The following is a 15939-nucleotide window of genomic DNA, read 5'->3' as shown; positions in this document are numbered from 1 at the left end:
GGGAACCGATCCTGTCATGCTGTCTGTATTCTATCAAATACTGGAAATGGAATTTTACAGGAAATCTTACACTTTATAAAGATGAGTAAGAAACTTTTCTCTTTACAGCCTGTTCTAAACACAAGTTGTGACAGTTCAAGGTTACAACATGAGCTGCTAAGCAGTTTTACAGACTTTTTATGACCTCTATAAAGTTGAAAATAATAAAAGGGTTAAAGAGGCTCACTGTCAGTTAATCTACCAGTCACCGTGAGTACTGCACAGGTTGTGAAAACAGTTGTATAATGTTTTCTGTGGCTCTTGAGAAAATTACCTAAGTGACATCACCAAGGTATCTGGGCTCAGGCTTGAAGAATACACATTTTAAATTGCCATAGATTATGAAAGATTTGTTTCACTTCACTTCGTTCTAATGTGGAACAAGAGGTCAAACAGAAGCTAAACATGTTGGAACATCAGTACAAAAAGCAGATCCTTTTGTTCCAAAATGTACTAAGAATTCTTATCCTGTATCATATCAGCTAGCATGGGACATGGTACGTACTAAAATTCGTACAATGAAATAGAATTTGTAATTAAGGGCCTCGATAATGCTGTCTTTTCTGAAAAGAATGGTATTAGACCTTTAGCTCCATATTTTGTATCCAACACTGTTGAAAGAATATCATTCATACTTGGACACAGTTGTATTCTGAAGAAAATTACCAAACTGGATTCATCTTCAAGACAAGCCTCAACAAGTTCAGGACCAGACACAGGAGTTAATGACTGTATATTCTGTGTTTGATGATTGTGCAATATCCTGCTGCATTATTTGGAAAGACTTAATTTGGATCTGCTGGGGAAAGCTTTTCAGGACACATTTTCAACTGAGCGACCTGGTGCAGGCCACTGAATCCAGTCAAAAGTAACTAAATACAAGGTAAGAAGAAATATGAAGGAGGAATAATAATACATTGAATTTGTATAGCGCTTTTCATGGACTCAAAGTCGCTTTACAGGGCAGGGTACAAAACAAAACAGCAGAATTGGTTTGATGTCATTGCATCATATTGCAATTTGGTGTGAAATGCTGTTTGTCGACATTTGGTGTGGCTCTTTTGAGTGCTTTGGCACTTTTTTTTTAGGCATTCAGACCGAAAAAACATACCTGTGTTAAAAAAATGCAAGGGTCTTCGTTGGTAGGGTACCAGAGATAATTAAATATGATACCAGAAACGTCAGTTTGAGAGATAGATACATGAGTTTAAAGGCTTATTACACATCAAAATACTGTTTTTTCTAATACTATGAGACAGATTAACTACACTCCTCCTCAACAATTAGCAAGCTAGACACTAGAATAATGATGTTCCCATTACGAAGTAATTACCCCGAATGGGTGCTTGCATGTATTTGATTCGTCACTTGCGGTGTGTCACTGGATGACGGTGCATGGCTTTGCAACAAAAAGTAAAACCAGTTTTTGCCCAAACTACTGTGCATTATTTTGTTGGAACCCTTATTTGAAAAAAGAATGTGATTTTCATGCAGTTCTGATGTAAGTTTTAACACGGCCCTGGAAGAGGAAATTATGCTTCTGTGAGGATACCAGTAAATAAACCAGCACAGAAAAGGGTGTGGAAATCATGGTTTTCTGGTAATTTTAATTTAATTTAAATTTAACCTTTATTTATCCAGGTAAGTCGATTGAGAACAAAATCTCATTTGCATTTGTCACATTCCCACAGTTCCACATTCATACTGGAAGCTGCCCAGTACTACCACAGTCTGATCTGACCACATTCATACTGGAAGCTGCCCAGTACTACCACAGTCTGATCTGACCACATTCATACTGGAAGCTGCCCAGTACAACCACAGTCTGATCTGCTGCCACTGAGCAGCTCCACTGGAGCAGTTGGGGTTAAGGGCCTTGCTCAAGGGCACCTCAGTGGTGGTAATGAGGGAGGAACAAGCGCTGCTCTTTCACTTTCCCCACCCAGATTTTATCCTGTCGGTCTGGGGATTGAACCGGATTGTATACACACAAACACACATATTTCTAGTACTATACCACACAATTCACAGTACTGAAATGAACTAGACCAGCTTCTAAAGAGGGCCTTTATTCAGAGCCATTATGCAGGTATAAAGTTCATAGATTAGACAGGACTCTCTTATCTCAAGGACTTTTTACAGCTCAATGTTTTGGACATTCAGCTGTTTTTCCCACCCAGGAAATTGACCATTAACTTTGGGATGTATCTAACAGTAAGGCAGGGCATAAATAGCGATCAGTTTCCTCCTTCTGTCTTCTTTTTCTCTAGAGGAGACATGGGGAAAGGCCTCTTCATCAGCAAAGCAGTGGCAGTAACCTGCGTGGTTGCAGCCATCAGTGCTGTGGCCACCATCATAGGCCTGTCTGTGGTTTACGCTAAGGAGAAGACAAAGAATGAAGTGACACCTCCAAATACTGCCAGCCCCACCAGCCCCACCAGCCCCACCAGCCCCACCACACCCTCCACCCCCAAGGAGCCCTGGCAGCGCTACAGACTTCCAGACTCCCTTGTTCCTGTCTGGTACAATGTCACCCTGTGGCCCAGGCTGGAGCCCAACGCAGACGGCATGTACATCTTCAAAGGACACTCCATTGTGGTCTTCAAATGTGTGAAGGAAACCGACCTCATCATCATCCACTCTAACAAGCTGAACCTCACCAGCTTTGAGGGACACCAAGCCGTATTGGGGGGCCTCGATGGAGCCACTGTGCCCAGCCTGAAAAAGTCCTGGCTGGAGATTCCCACCCAGTACCTGGTGGTCCAGCTCAACAGCCCACTGAAGGCCGGCAGCACATATACACTTTTTACCGAGTTTGTTGGAGAGCTGGCTGATGACCTGGGAGGATTCTACAGGAGTGAATACAAAGAAGATGGAGTGATAAAGTATGATATTCTCTTTTTTAATTTAATTTAATTTAATTGGTAATTTAGAGAATTATACCACAGTGAGGATATAAAGTGTAAAAAGTAATATGTAGTAATGTTATTTAAACACATGCACTTAAACCAGAGATTCACTTTAAAGACATAGTTCAGCATTTTCGGGAAATGCACATTCCCTTACTTTGCCCAGAGTTTGATGAGAAGACTGATGCCTTAGAGAAAGTGAAGCAACAAAGTGCATATGTGTATTTCCCTTAAATGTCACAAAAATTTCTTTAAATAACTATAACGATTCATCAAGAATCACTTGTCTATTTTACGTGCAAGTTATTCTAATGTCCTCTGTATGTTATTTAAAATGTAGATATGTTGGACTATTAATAACAAGGAACCTTTCTCATCATTTCATTACTAGCTTAGTAGATTAAATTTGCGTATAGGAGAATAAAAAGAATGCATGGATGTGGTTGCAATATCAGTAATTTGTTGAATTTAGATTACGTTCAGTCCAGGATGCAATAGCATGCTTTACAAAAGAAACCCAACTTTAGTTATTTTTACATATATTCCACAATGTGTAGGATTTTAAATATTGTCATGTAGGTGACTTCTATTGGTTGTATCAAAAAAGAAACTGTGGGACACAGCAATGCCTATACAGCTCCTGCTGCTGCTGACATTTTTTAATAATTTCGCTATTCTTCTACGTTATTTATAATCCCTGTTCCAGTGCCCTTGTTTAACTATGGGTCCCCTGGATCACTCATGGTTCCCTCCATGTTTACAGGAGCTACACTGCAAATGAACAGAATATAAATATTCCAGTTATATAAAAAAAACAAAAAAAAAAACACCAAATGACAGTAATGACTAAGCCTCCATAGAAACAATTTAATGCAACCATAAGACATGCTGAATTCTGAAGTGAAGTTTTTACTGGAAAAGCACCTGCTGTCATTTTGCTGTCAAGTTAAAAAACAAGTTCACACCCATTTCCAATGAGTTGCTGATATTTATTCTTGAAATTCCCACAACAATGAGGGAGAAGCGAAAAAGAAGGAAGGAAGTGGGTAAAAACAAATACACTTCTAGAAGACACTGAACACGGCTTATATGTGGAGGGTTCCTTTGACGTTTGATGTGGGTGATAATTATACGTTTTCATATCTGCTATTGTCAGAGTTGTTGCCACGACTCAAATGCAGCCAACGGATGCCAGGAAAGCCTTCCCCTGCTTCGATGAGCCCGCAATGAAAGCTGTCTTCTACATGACTCTCATTCACCCCCATGGGACGGTGGCTCTGTCCAACGCCATGAACTACGGAAAGTTCTTCTCTCAGTGTCTAGTGCAATATTTTACATGTGGAATGTTTCCTAGTAACGCTAAACTTAAAGTGTTATAACGTACCTTACCTCAATTACATTTTGATATGTCCAAATTGTCTATGATGTACTATATTCATACAATGAGCTTTCTTAATTTATAATTAATGTGCTGCTGTCTTTCCCCCCACACAGACCCTGTTAACATCACTTTGGATGGACACAATTTAATTCAGACACGTTTTGAACCGACAGAGATTATGTCAACCTACTTGCTGGCTTTTGTTGTGTGTGATTTCACATTCACGACAAACACGACGAATCCCCATGCAGACGTTTTGGTAACTATTTATAACATCTTACCACACAAATGGAAATGGTCTTTGAACACTGAATGAACTGGAATGAACCATGCTATTACAGGACACTAGCTCTGTAACCCATACTTTGAAAGGTATGACTAGATCATATGGTGGTATTACTTAAATCATTGTGGATATGTGCTTCTGATTTAACATTTTGTGTTAGTTAACTGTATGATTGATTGAAGTAATTTCAATCACAATTTGTTATCAGTTATAAATGCAGTATTACAAATCACTGCTACTATAACTATTACTAAGACTTCAGCTACCAATACAAACACCAGCTGTTGGCTTGTCTGGTGTTTGCTGCGCTGCCCTGTTGGTCGCAATGTTTTTACGCTGCCCTCTGCTGGACTCCAAGCTCAGCTCAGCTCTCTGTACCATTTTTTCAGTCTGGTTAATAAAGCACTGTTTTTGTCTAGATCAGGATCTGGGCTCGTAGGAAGGCTATAGAGGAGGGCCAGGGAAACTATGCCCTGGAGAAGACTGGGCCCATACTAACATTCTTTGAGAACTACTACAAGTCTCCTTACCCCCTGAACAAGTCAGGTAGGAACCACACACACACAGAGACTAACACAAGGACAGTGAATAACCTACTAACCTACTGTATAAGTACTACTAACCACTATTTGATTTTGTGTGTACAAACTGCTTATATTTTTGCTTTACATTTTTGAAAATGTACAGCCAGCAGTAAAAAAAAAAGACCTGTATTGACTGTAATCTTTTTTAAGACCAGATCGCTCTTCCTGACTTCAGTGCTGGAGCCATGGAGAACTGGGGCCTGATCACCTACAGAGAAACAGCCCTCTTATATAATCCTGGCGTGTCATCCAATGGAGACAAGGAGTGGGTGGCAACAGTCATCTCGCATGAGCTCGCTCATATGGTATTAGGACATTCAGTGGTGTACTGCCAATCATATTTTTGACAGTTTGTGTTTGGCTTTGAAATGTGTTTCAAAAAACCTGCCAATAAAATGAATCTCTGTGCTCTCAGTGGTTTGGGAACTTGGTGACCACACGGTGGTGGAATGACTTGTGGCTCAACGAGGGGTTTGCCACCTATGTCTCTTATCTTGGAGCCAACTATGTTGAACCAACGTGGAATATGGTGAGTTTTATTTTCTTGAAGAAATACATCCAAGCCGAGAATATACCTGCTGAATATACTGCATGGACCTCTTTTTGAATTGCTTGAGCAGAGTCCTGACAAAATTGGATATAGAACTAATGTTAATGTGTTCATTGCTAAATGTGTACGACCATGCCACAATGCAAAATACAAATATTTCTCTGTGCATTTTCCAGAAAGATTTAATAGTTTTGAATGAGATCATTGGTGTGATGGCTGTGGATGCCTTGGCCTCCTCCCATCCCCTCTCGTCCAAAGAGGAGGACATCCTGAAGCCGGAGGACATCAGTGCACTGTTTGACTCCATCACATACAGCAAGGTCTGGTATAATTTAGGGTAACACTTCCCAACTTCCTAACCCCAATGTATTGTTCTTTTCAAGCCCCACTAGACAAGATGTTAAACTCCACTAAACAAAAAAGGATGAATTAAACGTTCTCTTTTCTCGAGTGACCCTAATGGACCTAAGAATTAAAGTACTAATGAATTACTGATCCTCATTAACAGAATGCTGTAATTTGATCCCATCAGATATTTCACCCACTAAAATTGCTAATATTCTCCTGTGTGTTATTACAGGGAGCTGCTGTCCTTAGGATGCTCTCAGAGTTTATCACTGAGGCTGTCTTTTCAAAAGGACTCCAGGTGAGTAGATCTAATTAGGGCCCGAGCGCCGACAGCGGAGAAGGCCCTATTGAAACTGAAGGAATTATTATTATTCTTTTCCCGGCAAATGAATTGGCTTTTTGAGGGGCTTAACATATTCAAAAACTCACCAAATTTAGCAGTCGCATCAAGTCTGGTGAAAATTTACGTATTTTAAGGGTTTCGGGAATAGGCGCGCAAAAATGGCTCGCTAGCGCCCCCTACAAAGTTAAAAGAATTGAGCCCCCGCAGTGCGTTTAACGTAGACTCACGAAACTTGGTACACATATGTATCATGTCAAGATGTACAAAAGACGTCATTGGAGCCATACCCTAAACCCAACAGGAAGTCCGCCATTTTGATTTCAAAGTTCGAAATTAGTGCGATTTTGGCCATTTCCACATGTCGTACTTTAACAAACTCCTCCTAGAGATTTCATCCGATCAACTTCAAATTCGGTCTGTGCCATCTTAAGACATTAAAGATGAAAAGTTGTTAAAAGAAAAACTTTTCGTCATAGGGCATGGCCGTGGCGGGGCGGCCATTTTGGGCGTTACGCCGCTGAAACAGGAAGTGGGTGTAACTCGAGTGTACATTGTCCGATTGGCTCGAAACTTTTCAGGATTCATAAGAGTCCAACCCTGAGGACAAATAAAGGCCGATATTTACTTAAAGTCATAGCGCCCCCTAGTGGCAACAGGAAGTAGGCCTAAAAGTCAAGGTGCTATACTTTAACGAACTCCTCCTAGAGATTTCATCCGATGTACTTCAAACTTGGTCTCTGTCATCCCAACACCTTAAAGATGAAAAGTTATTAAAAGAAAAACTTTTCGTCTGACGGTGTGGGCGTGGCGTGGCGGCCATTTTGAGTGTTGAGCGATGAACAAATAAATTGTTGTAACTTGAGTGTACGTTGTCGTATCTGCCCGAAAATTCTCAAGATTGACAAGGGTCCAGGCCTGAGGACACCTACAGGCCATATTTGACTTTTGGTCATAGCGCCCCCCGCTGGCAACAGGAAATGCGCCTTATATGACAAACATCATCCGATTTACATGAAACTTAGAATGTGTGGTCTACATGTGATAATGAGCCAGCCCCTATAATATAACCACGCCCACTTATTCAGGCCACGCCCCCTTTTATAACATTTGTACCGTTTAAGGTAGAGTCTTGTGTGAGGTGTCATTGAACTCAGCAGAGAGTTGCTTCTTCATTGGTGATGGTTTGGCCCGCCCCCTATGCTTAAGCCACGCCCCCTTTCATAATATTTGAACGATTTAAGGTTGACCATTGTGTGAGGTATCAATGAACTCAGCAGAGAGTTCCTTCTTCATTGGTGATGGTTTGGCCCGCCCCCTATGTTCAAGCCACGCCCCTTTCATAGCATTTACACCGTTTAAGGTATACCCTTGTGTGAGGTATCATTGAACTCAGCAGAGAGTTCCTTATTCATTGGTGATTGTTTGGCCCGCCCCTCTGTGCTTAGCCACGCCCCCTTTCATACATGGTGACCCGTTTATGGTAGAGTCTTATGTGAGGTATCAATGAACTCAGCAGAGACTTCCTTTTTTATTGGTAAAGGTTTGCCCCGACCCCCATGCTTTAGCCACGCCCCCTTTAACAGCTAATAAACTGTATGATGTAGCATCTTGTGTGAGGTATCATTGAACTCAGCATGGAGTTCCATTTTCATTGGTGACGATTTGCGGTGTCTGAGTGCCGCGCAAATGCATGGTCGCAAGGAGCGGCGACCGCCGGTAACCCCGACACGCACAGAGGAGCGAGGGCCCGTCCATCGCTGCTTGCAGCTTTAATTAGGTTTTGTTTTTGTATTTTGTTAATGTTGTCATATCAGCATTTTAATGACCTGCATAGAGTATAACCAATGGGTTATTCTGTCTGCAGACATACTTAGAGGAGTTCAAGTATAAGAACACAGTCTACACAGACCTCTGGAGGCACCTGCAAGTGGTAAGATAGCACCATTATCATGACTGCTTGATTTCCATAAAACAGAGTGCTAAACTTACTAGGGCCTACTAGAAAATGGCTTCAACCCCTTAGTTTAACCTTTGTGCAGTATCTATAAATTTATGTTTATGCAGTTGTCAACGATTTTTTGGCTACTTAAGGGCAGTGTAACATGCTGTAAACACAAAACAGGCTAACTTCTTAGCAAACAGTTGCCCAAACATCCAGTGGCAGACAAACATTAGCATTCATTTGGACTTTTGTTTCTATACACCAAAAAATGTAAGTCTAATATTCCCTCTCCTGTTAGCTCTGTTTTCGGTCTCCACCAATTCTTGACACAAATATCTGGCTCTTTGCTAGTGGCTAACTTGTTCTCTTCTGGTATGACCAGTAGCTTAAGGTGGCTAATGCTAGCTATTGTTAGCAAACTTTATGTAGGTGTTTCTGTGTAACTGACATTACCAGTAATTTTCTGACTTTTCTACTCTTTTCTACTTGTGCTACTGTACACCTTAGCTATTAGCATTATACTGTATTTGTCACATGTGACCACATTGGCTGCTGTTCAACAAAAGATATGTAGGTTCGCTTTAAACTTTGGTAGAATGAATGTTATTTATTGTGACTCAATGATCAATGGTTAACAGCAGAATAAATCAGTTCTGAGATCAGGTAAAAGGTCACGACACCTTAAAGAAATATATATATAAAGTATAATTCCTCTGCAGGGAGCAACAAAGAGTCAAACTATTACTAATATTTGCTCATATCAGGCAGTGGATGAATCCAGCATAATGCTGCAGCACTCTGTAGAGACTATCATGAACCGGTGGATTCTACAGATGGGGTTCCCAGTGGTCACCATCAACACCAAGACTGGAAGAATCACCCAGAATCATTTCTTGTTGGACCCAGACTCTGTCGTGGACACACCCTCAGTGTACAAGTAGGAAACATTCTTAATGTTTTATATGCTGAATATACTGTGGCCTATGTGGTCATATTGAACCCCTGCCTGCTATCTCTGTATACTCTGTGTTTATTATATGTATGGCTGGATGGATGCGGCTCTAGTTATGAGTGGTTTGTCCCAATTACATGGATTAAGACGGGTGGAGTGGAACAGCAGTACTGGCTTCTTAACAAAGAAGGTAAGATTTATTTCAGATGTACGTTCAGAGCATTGCAAAAATGATGAACACAATACAACAAGATATTTTTTTCTCATTTTTAATTTAAAAAAAATCTCCAAACAGCAACAAACACAAACATGACTCTAGGTGCTAATGATTGGCTGGTGGCCAATGTAGATATGAAGGGCTTCTACAGAGTCAACTATGACCCTGAAAACTGGGTGCGTCTACTCACCAAGCTGAGCTCCAAACATCAGGTACAACACTGTATGTAGTATATGTTTATATGTTAATAATGTTTACTTCTGCAGTGTGACTAAATGACTATCGAAGCCCCCAAACTCAATTCCTTTTTCACTTTTCAGGATATTCCAGTGATCAACCGAGCTCAAATTATTGACGATGCTTTTAACCTCGCAAGGTAAGGCCATATTTTTTACAAAGCTTTGTTGTTAAATATTGAAAGAGAAAGCTGAGCAATTGTATGTGCCTTAATCAGGGCAAAGCTGGTGGACACAACTTTGGCTCTGAAGACTACCAAGTTCCTCAGTAAAGAAGTTGAATACATACCCTGGGAGACAGCCAGTCGCAACTTGAACTATTTCTTCCTGATGTTTGACCGCAGTGAAGTGTATGGACCCATGCAGGTATGCGATGAATGGTCAACATTTGTTTTGCTTATTCAATAATTTAACATCGCTGATCCCCCACCCCCCCCCCCAAAAAAAAACAAAAAAAACAAACAAAAAAAAACAGCAGAGTAAAAGAGTTTACAAAGAAATACAGATTGGATAATCATGGAAAAATATACCTGGAAATCATATGCAATGCAAATTGAATATAACCCATGTCACATTTTCTCTTTTCGAACAATACTTCAAATTAACAAAACGTGAACATCTTCATCCCTCAGGCTTACCTAAAGAAACAGGTCACCCCTCTGTTTAACTACTTCAAAGAGCTCACTGTCAACTGGACAAAGATTCCAGAAAAGCACACGGACCAGTAAGGATGTTAACCTGTTGTCTGTTTTAAACAATGTCTGTTTCACTCTTCAACACACGTGTGTGTGTGTGTGTGTGTGTGTGTGTGTGTGTGTGTGTGTGTGTGTGTGTACCCTCTGGGACAATAACTGAAGCAGGATACGGTTGATAAATTAGCCCCCTGGAAAACTAGATAATACCCAAAGTGTCTACCCATCCTCTCTCATAAAACTCTTCCCAAGCTGTACCTCACATAACCTTCTCCACACTGTATCTCTTTAATGTGTTCACTCCATTTACTCTTATCTTGACGGAAATGTATTATATCTCCTCAAAGGCATAATAACATATAGGCTACTGTTACAGTTAATTTAACTCATTTTTGTTCAAAATGAGAACGTAACAGTAGATTCTGTGTAAAAAAATATGCTATAAGTTAAGTAAAAATCCATAAAAAGCTAAAGTGTGAAATGTTCAGGTATTACTGGCCCGATATAACTTCATAATCAGTCTTCATCAGAGAATTTCTTTCACACAATAAGAAATAATATTTACTAATAAAAACATAAAAAAGCATTATATTAAAATGACTTAGAGGCTTGGGACCGTTTTCAAATCTGGTAAAATAAAATGACCCATCTCATTCATGTAGACCCTACTCTCTTCCAAGATCTGGGTCGATGTGAGGTCTGCAGGTGGACCCTCCTCAAACATTCTCCTGACCCTTGTATCATCTCACGTCCCTGTCCAGGTACAACCAGGTGAATGCAATCTCTAAGGCCTGCAGCACGGGAGTGGAAGGCTGTGAGGAGCTGACCACTGGCTGGTTCAGAGAGTGGATGAACAATCCAGCTAAAAACAAGTACTGTCCCACCCTGCGCTTTCCTTTTCTTTCATTCTTTGTTCCTCATACTCTTTTAATTTCACTTACTAACCTTCTTCCAGTCTTCCTAATTTTCAGGTCATTTTAGATATTATTTTGTACATTTTTCCTAAACTTGTTAAATGCAGTAGTTGTTTTCTTTTAATTCAAGAATTTTCTTTGCCGTCCACTCAACCTACTGTACCTGATTCCTTCCCTAGCCACTGCTGTCATTGCCTTTAACTCTCTGTCATCTTCATCAATCGTTTCAGCATTAGTGCCAACTTGAAGTACGCAGTGTACTGCAGTGCGATTGCAGCAGGAGGAGTGGATGAGTGGGACTTTGCTTGGTCCATGTACAAGAACACCACCATTGCTTCGGAGGCTGATAAACTGATGTCTGCTCTGTCCTGCACCAAACAGCCCTGGCTGCTGAACAGGTCAGTAATACTGACGTCATGTTGGATAATGTTTGTTCTCCTATTGGTCTTCTTAAGGTCCCTCTCTACTCAGATTTTTTTTTTTAAATCAAACTTTTATCATTATAACTAATCTGTGCTGACAGAGAATGGTCACTGCAGGATCAAACCCTTGCAGAAGCAAACACATTAGGTTTTTGTTCTCACTGTGAGTGTGTTTCAGGTATCTGGAGTACTGTCTGGACCCAAAGAAGATCCGTAAGCAGGATGCCACCTCCACCATCGTTTCCATAGCTCGTAACTCCATCGGTCAACCCCTGGCATGGGACTTTGTCAGAGCCAAATGGGACCACCTATTCAATGAGTGAGTTTTCCCTGATGCACACATGTATGTGCCGTCAATTGGTAATGTCACAGTTAGAGCTGTAACAATTCCAAATTTAACTGTACAATTAATTGTCTCAGAGATAATTGCGATTAACAATATAATTGTCTCTTTCAGTCAAATTTAAAAATATTTATTTATGTATTACTTTTTCAAATAAATAAAGTTTAGAGTGAATCCTAGGATACATATTTCAGTTATATCACTGTTATGTGACCCAGATAATGTAATAACACCTATGAAGTAAACCATGCCTCTTTATTATCATAAAACACTGTATTTTGTCCTTAAATGAACATACAATTGACAATTACCATTAACAGTCATATCCCTTAGGACCTTAGCTAATGTCAGCAATTGCGGTTAAACAAAGAAACAGCGATTATGTAAAAAAAAAAATGTGATTAGACAATAATCTAATAATTGTTACAGGCCTAGTCACAGTACACTCAGCTGCTAGATGTCAGGGTTAAACATGTTGCTATGGAGACAAAAGAAGGATTTTTATTCTGGTAGTGTAGTGTTATCTATAACTACTAATGGATATCTACAGTGCCCAGAGGATGAATCCTGATGATTTTAGTAATCCTCTGACTTTTCTTCTAACACCATCGTTTGTCCTTTGTCCAATACTTTGGCTCATGACCAAATACCTGCAGAACTGATGTCATTCTCTTCAACTTCTGATCCTCTTTTATGAAGCAAATGTTAACATGCTGACATGCTAAAACATGGTAAACATTATAACTGCTAAACACCAGAATGTTAGAATTGTCAGTGAGCGTATCTATGTCCCCAGGGTCCTATGTTTCCCAGCTCAATATCGCCTTAATATGACACATTGAGGAGACCTTTCAAAGGGGTTTATGTTTTCAGCAATGCTTTTCACTTATGTTAAATGTGTAATGTAGGTTTCCATGGGTCAGTTATGTTGAAATCACCCACCTACAGATTGTTGCCTACTGATGCTATACTCCTTGAAACCTACCCCCTCAAATTTGCGGGCAGATTGTTTTCTTTACTGAAGATATTTATATCTCCACAGTGGCTGAATGGATTTTTACTATTCAAACTGTTTTGAAATATCCTTCTCCCTTTGTTCTTTTGCAATTTGAACTGTAAAGATTGCCCTTACCGATCTCTTACATTGAGGACGCTGGGAGAATAGGGATGAACCCCATTGTCACTGTGAGCATGTTAGCATGATGATTTTGGTGTGGTTAGACAGCCTGTAGTTGTTTGCAAAATGATCAAAGCGTGTCTTGTTTTTCCCTTTTCTACAGCTATGGTGGTGGATCAATTTCTTTTGGAGGACTAATTAATGGAGTGACCCAACGATTCTCCTCTGAGTTTGAGTACAAGCAGGTACAGTTTCTCCAATAATTGTGTCGTTTTCTTTAGGACATATTATTTCACATTGACAATTTGTGAGTAAATTAATAGGGATGCACCAATCCGACTTTTTCAGTCCCGATACCGATGCCAGGGCTTTGTGTATCTGTCGATATCCGATACCGATCTGATACCATTGCTGAATTAATAATAAACTTTATACCTTCCACCTTATACCTTCCTTCCACCATGTGGAAGAGACTAAAGGCACCAGACTTTCCTACCTAAACATTACTTTCCTAACTAAGACAAAATAACATAGATGTAATGTATTGAATTCTTATTTATTTGTTATTTTAAAAACAATTGTGCATTCAAATCTAAAAAATATAATGTAATCAAACTTCTTAAAATTAATTTAAATAAGTAACAACAATGGGCCACCTTTATATAGGTTTATAATGGCTTATTCTACTGTCAGGAGTACATAGAATATCACAGAAACATTTTAATGTCATCATGTTTACTAAAAGCTTTGATTACTAAAGGGTTTGGCTCCACGACATTATACAATAACGTTATATGAAGGAACATTATATTATTAACTATTATTATATTAACATTATATAACGTTATATGAAGGAGAATCCATGAAACAGTTACAGAAGCTAAACTATTTTTATTGTGCAAACTGCAAAGTAGTAAAATAAACTCAAATCGAATGAATAGCCTACACATCCAAACAACGTTAACATTGTTTCCCTTTCCAAACCAAATAGTTGTAAGCTAGTTGTATAAAGACTAGCTTGGCCACAGGTAAGTTAGGTTGTAGTGTGGTTGTAGTGAGCGACTGAACGTAGCTCCGCTGTCAGCCTCCTTCGCTGTTTGAATAATATTTGTAGGTTGGCGGACATATTTCAGCGAGGCAAGGCATCTTAAATCCAGTGTTTTAATCATTGCTCTGAACCTGTCTTTCTCAGCGGTCTGTAGCGGGACCGTAAGTGGATTGCGTTCATAATGTTGCTCCGCTGCATGCTTGAAGTGACATGTCTTTAACGTTAGCACTGTAATGTTAGCACGGTAACGTTAGCACGGCCGGGTAACGTTACGGTAACGTTAGAGCGATGGGCAACAACAGCGGCTAAATTATGTCCGATTTTTTGGAAACAAAAAAACTTCGGAACAACAGACGGCTCCTCTCTTGAGCACACGTTATTCTGGTGTATCTCCGGTCTTTCGTCATCCTCTAACTTTCTTCTCGGTTCTTGTAGTACCGACCGGAGCCTCTCCCAGCTTTAACAGACTGTTATGCTACCTGGCTAGCTAGGCTAGCAGCTATAATGTTAACCAGCATGCCGTTGGGCGGTGTAGCTACATTTGTAAATGTAAAATTATTAGTGTTAGAAACTGTTTAAGTCACAAATTGTTATATGCTATGGTGTTTTATCCTGTTAAAGAGAGTTAGTTGTGGGTTATTAATTGTTGTGTTATAAAGTTACTACCATGAGTGAGAAGGGTACGCAGTTAACTGGGGTCCCGGTGCTGCAACAGAGGAAAAAAAAAATACAACTGGATCGGCCTGTGGATCTGTTCATTTTTCCGATCCCCGATCCAGCTATTTTTTTCAATATCGGGCCGATATCCGATCCGGTGCACCCCTATAAATTAATATATGTAACTAGACTAATGTTCGCAAGGTACCGTGCATTAGGTATGGTACCAGCATGAATGTGATGTTACATGGTGAAAAAAATGTTCTTATATCCTAATCCTATGTTTTGTTAATACCCAGTTGCTGCAGTTCAAAGAAGACAACGCAGGGCAGTTAGGCTCGGCCGCCCCGTCTCTTGAGCAGGCACTGGAGAGAACCAAGGCCAACATGAACTGGGTGGCCAAGAACAAGGATCAGGTGCTTAAATGGTTCCAAAGTGAAGCTTCTTCTCCCGTTTAATGCTCTAATGTTTAATGCTAAAGTTTTTAAATGTTTTTAAATAAATGAGATTGTTTTACTCCAGCTGGAACCAAATGTATACATGTTCTAAATCTAATGGAGCTTTTTTAAAGGTAAAGTTTTGATAATGAATTTTTATGGATAAAGACTATTTGATACCAAAATCTAGTTTTGTATGTGGACACTATGTTTTAATACTGTACGTACTGTCAACATAAGAAGGAGTTTAGGGGAATTTAAAGATTTTGACTAAATGACAAAAGTGTGATATTCTGTGCTTAGCAGGCTGCATCCCCATATGTTTTGCATATGTTGTGGATCCCAGTCTAATTAAATAAAAGTCATATGAAGTTGTGACATTTTGTACCTCCACGTTCAACAAGTACTTTGAATGAGCTTGGATATTTAGCTCTTCTGAAGGGAGCAACTCAAAGAAGACAGAGATCATTATATAAGACTACCCTGGGGATTTTTAAAAGGTTGTAAGCACAGTTTGTGTTT

At 39.8% G+C, this 15939-nt stretch overlaps 1 protein-coding gene across 3 annotated transcripts; it reads left to right on the top strand.

Moving 5' to 3' along the window:
- Nucleotides 1–64: 64 nt before the first annotated feature.
- LOC116057245 (aminopeptidase Ey-like) lies at nucleotides 65–15800 on the top strand. 3 transcript variants are annotated; one of them, XM_035999139.1, is made up of 22 exons: nucleotides 65–571; nucleotides 685–922; nucleotides 2312–2924; nucleotides 4105–4247; nucleotides 4443–4588; nucleotides 5035–5161; nucleotides 5350–5504; nucleotides 5615–5728; nucleotides 5926–6069; nucleotides 6330–6395; nucleotides 8305–8370; nucleotides 9147–9319; nucleotides 9448–9524; nucleotides 9630–9763; nucleotides 9872–9927; nucleotides 10006–10153; nucleotides 10420–10511; nucleotides 11241–11351; nucleotides 11624–11791; nucleotides 11994–12134; nucleotides 13439–13520; nucleotides 15280–15800. In XM_035999139.1, the coding sequence occupies exons 3-22, from the start codon at nucleotides 2317–2319 to the stop codon at nucleotides 15436–15438; spliced, it is 2910 nt and encodes a 969-aa protein (XP_035855032.1). In that variant the 5' UTR covers nucleotides 65–571; nucleotides 685–922; nucleotides 2312–2316; the 3' UTR covers nucleotides 15439–15800. The 3 variants fall into 3 exon arrangements, with proteins under 3 accessions (XP_035855032.1, XP_035855033.1, XP_035855031.1); XM_035999140.1 differs by having other exon boundaries at nucleotides 65–922; nucleotides 2315–2924; XM_035999138.1 differs by having other exon boundaries at nucleotides 65–922.
- The last annotated feature ends 139 nt before the right edge of the window (nucleotides 15801–15939 follow it).

The sequence above is a fragment of the Sander lucioperca genome, chromosome 3 (assembly GCF_008315115.2).
Source record: "Sander lucioperca isolate FBNREF2018 chromosome 3, SLUC_FBN_1.2, whole genome shotgun sequence".
In the NCBI taxonomy this organism is placed as follows: Eukaryota; Metazoa; Chordata; class Actinopteri; order Perciformes; family Percidae; genus Sander; species Sander lucioperca.
Note: the sequence above shows the minus strand (reverse complement) of the source record. Positions and strands in the feature narration are given on the sequence as shown.

Excerpts from the sequence above, each read along its gene's own strand:
- LOC116057245 (XM_035999139.1), top strand. The coding sequence starts at position 2,317 with ATGGGGAAAGGCCTCTTCATCAGCAAAGCAGTGGCAGTAACCTGCGTG. Across the intron at positions 5,729-5,925 it reads TTGAACCAACGTGGAATATG|AAAGATTTAATAGTTTTGAA; the intron begins GTGAGTTTTATT and ends TGCATTTTCCAG. Across the intron at positions 11,792-11,993 it reads CAGCCCTGGCTGCTGAACAG|GTATCTGGAGTACTGTCTGG; the intron begins GTCAGTAATACT and ends AGTGTGTTTCAG.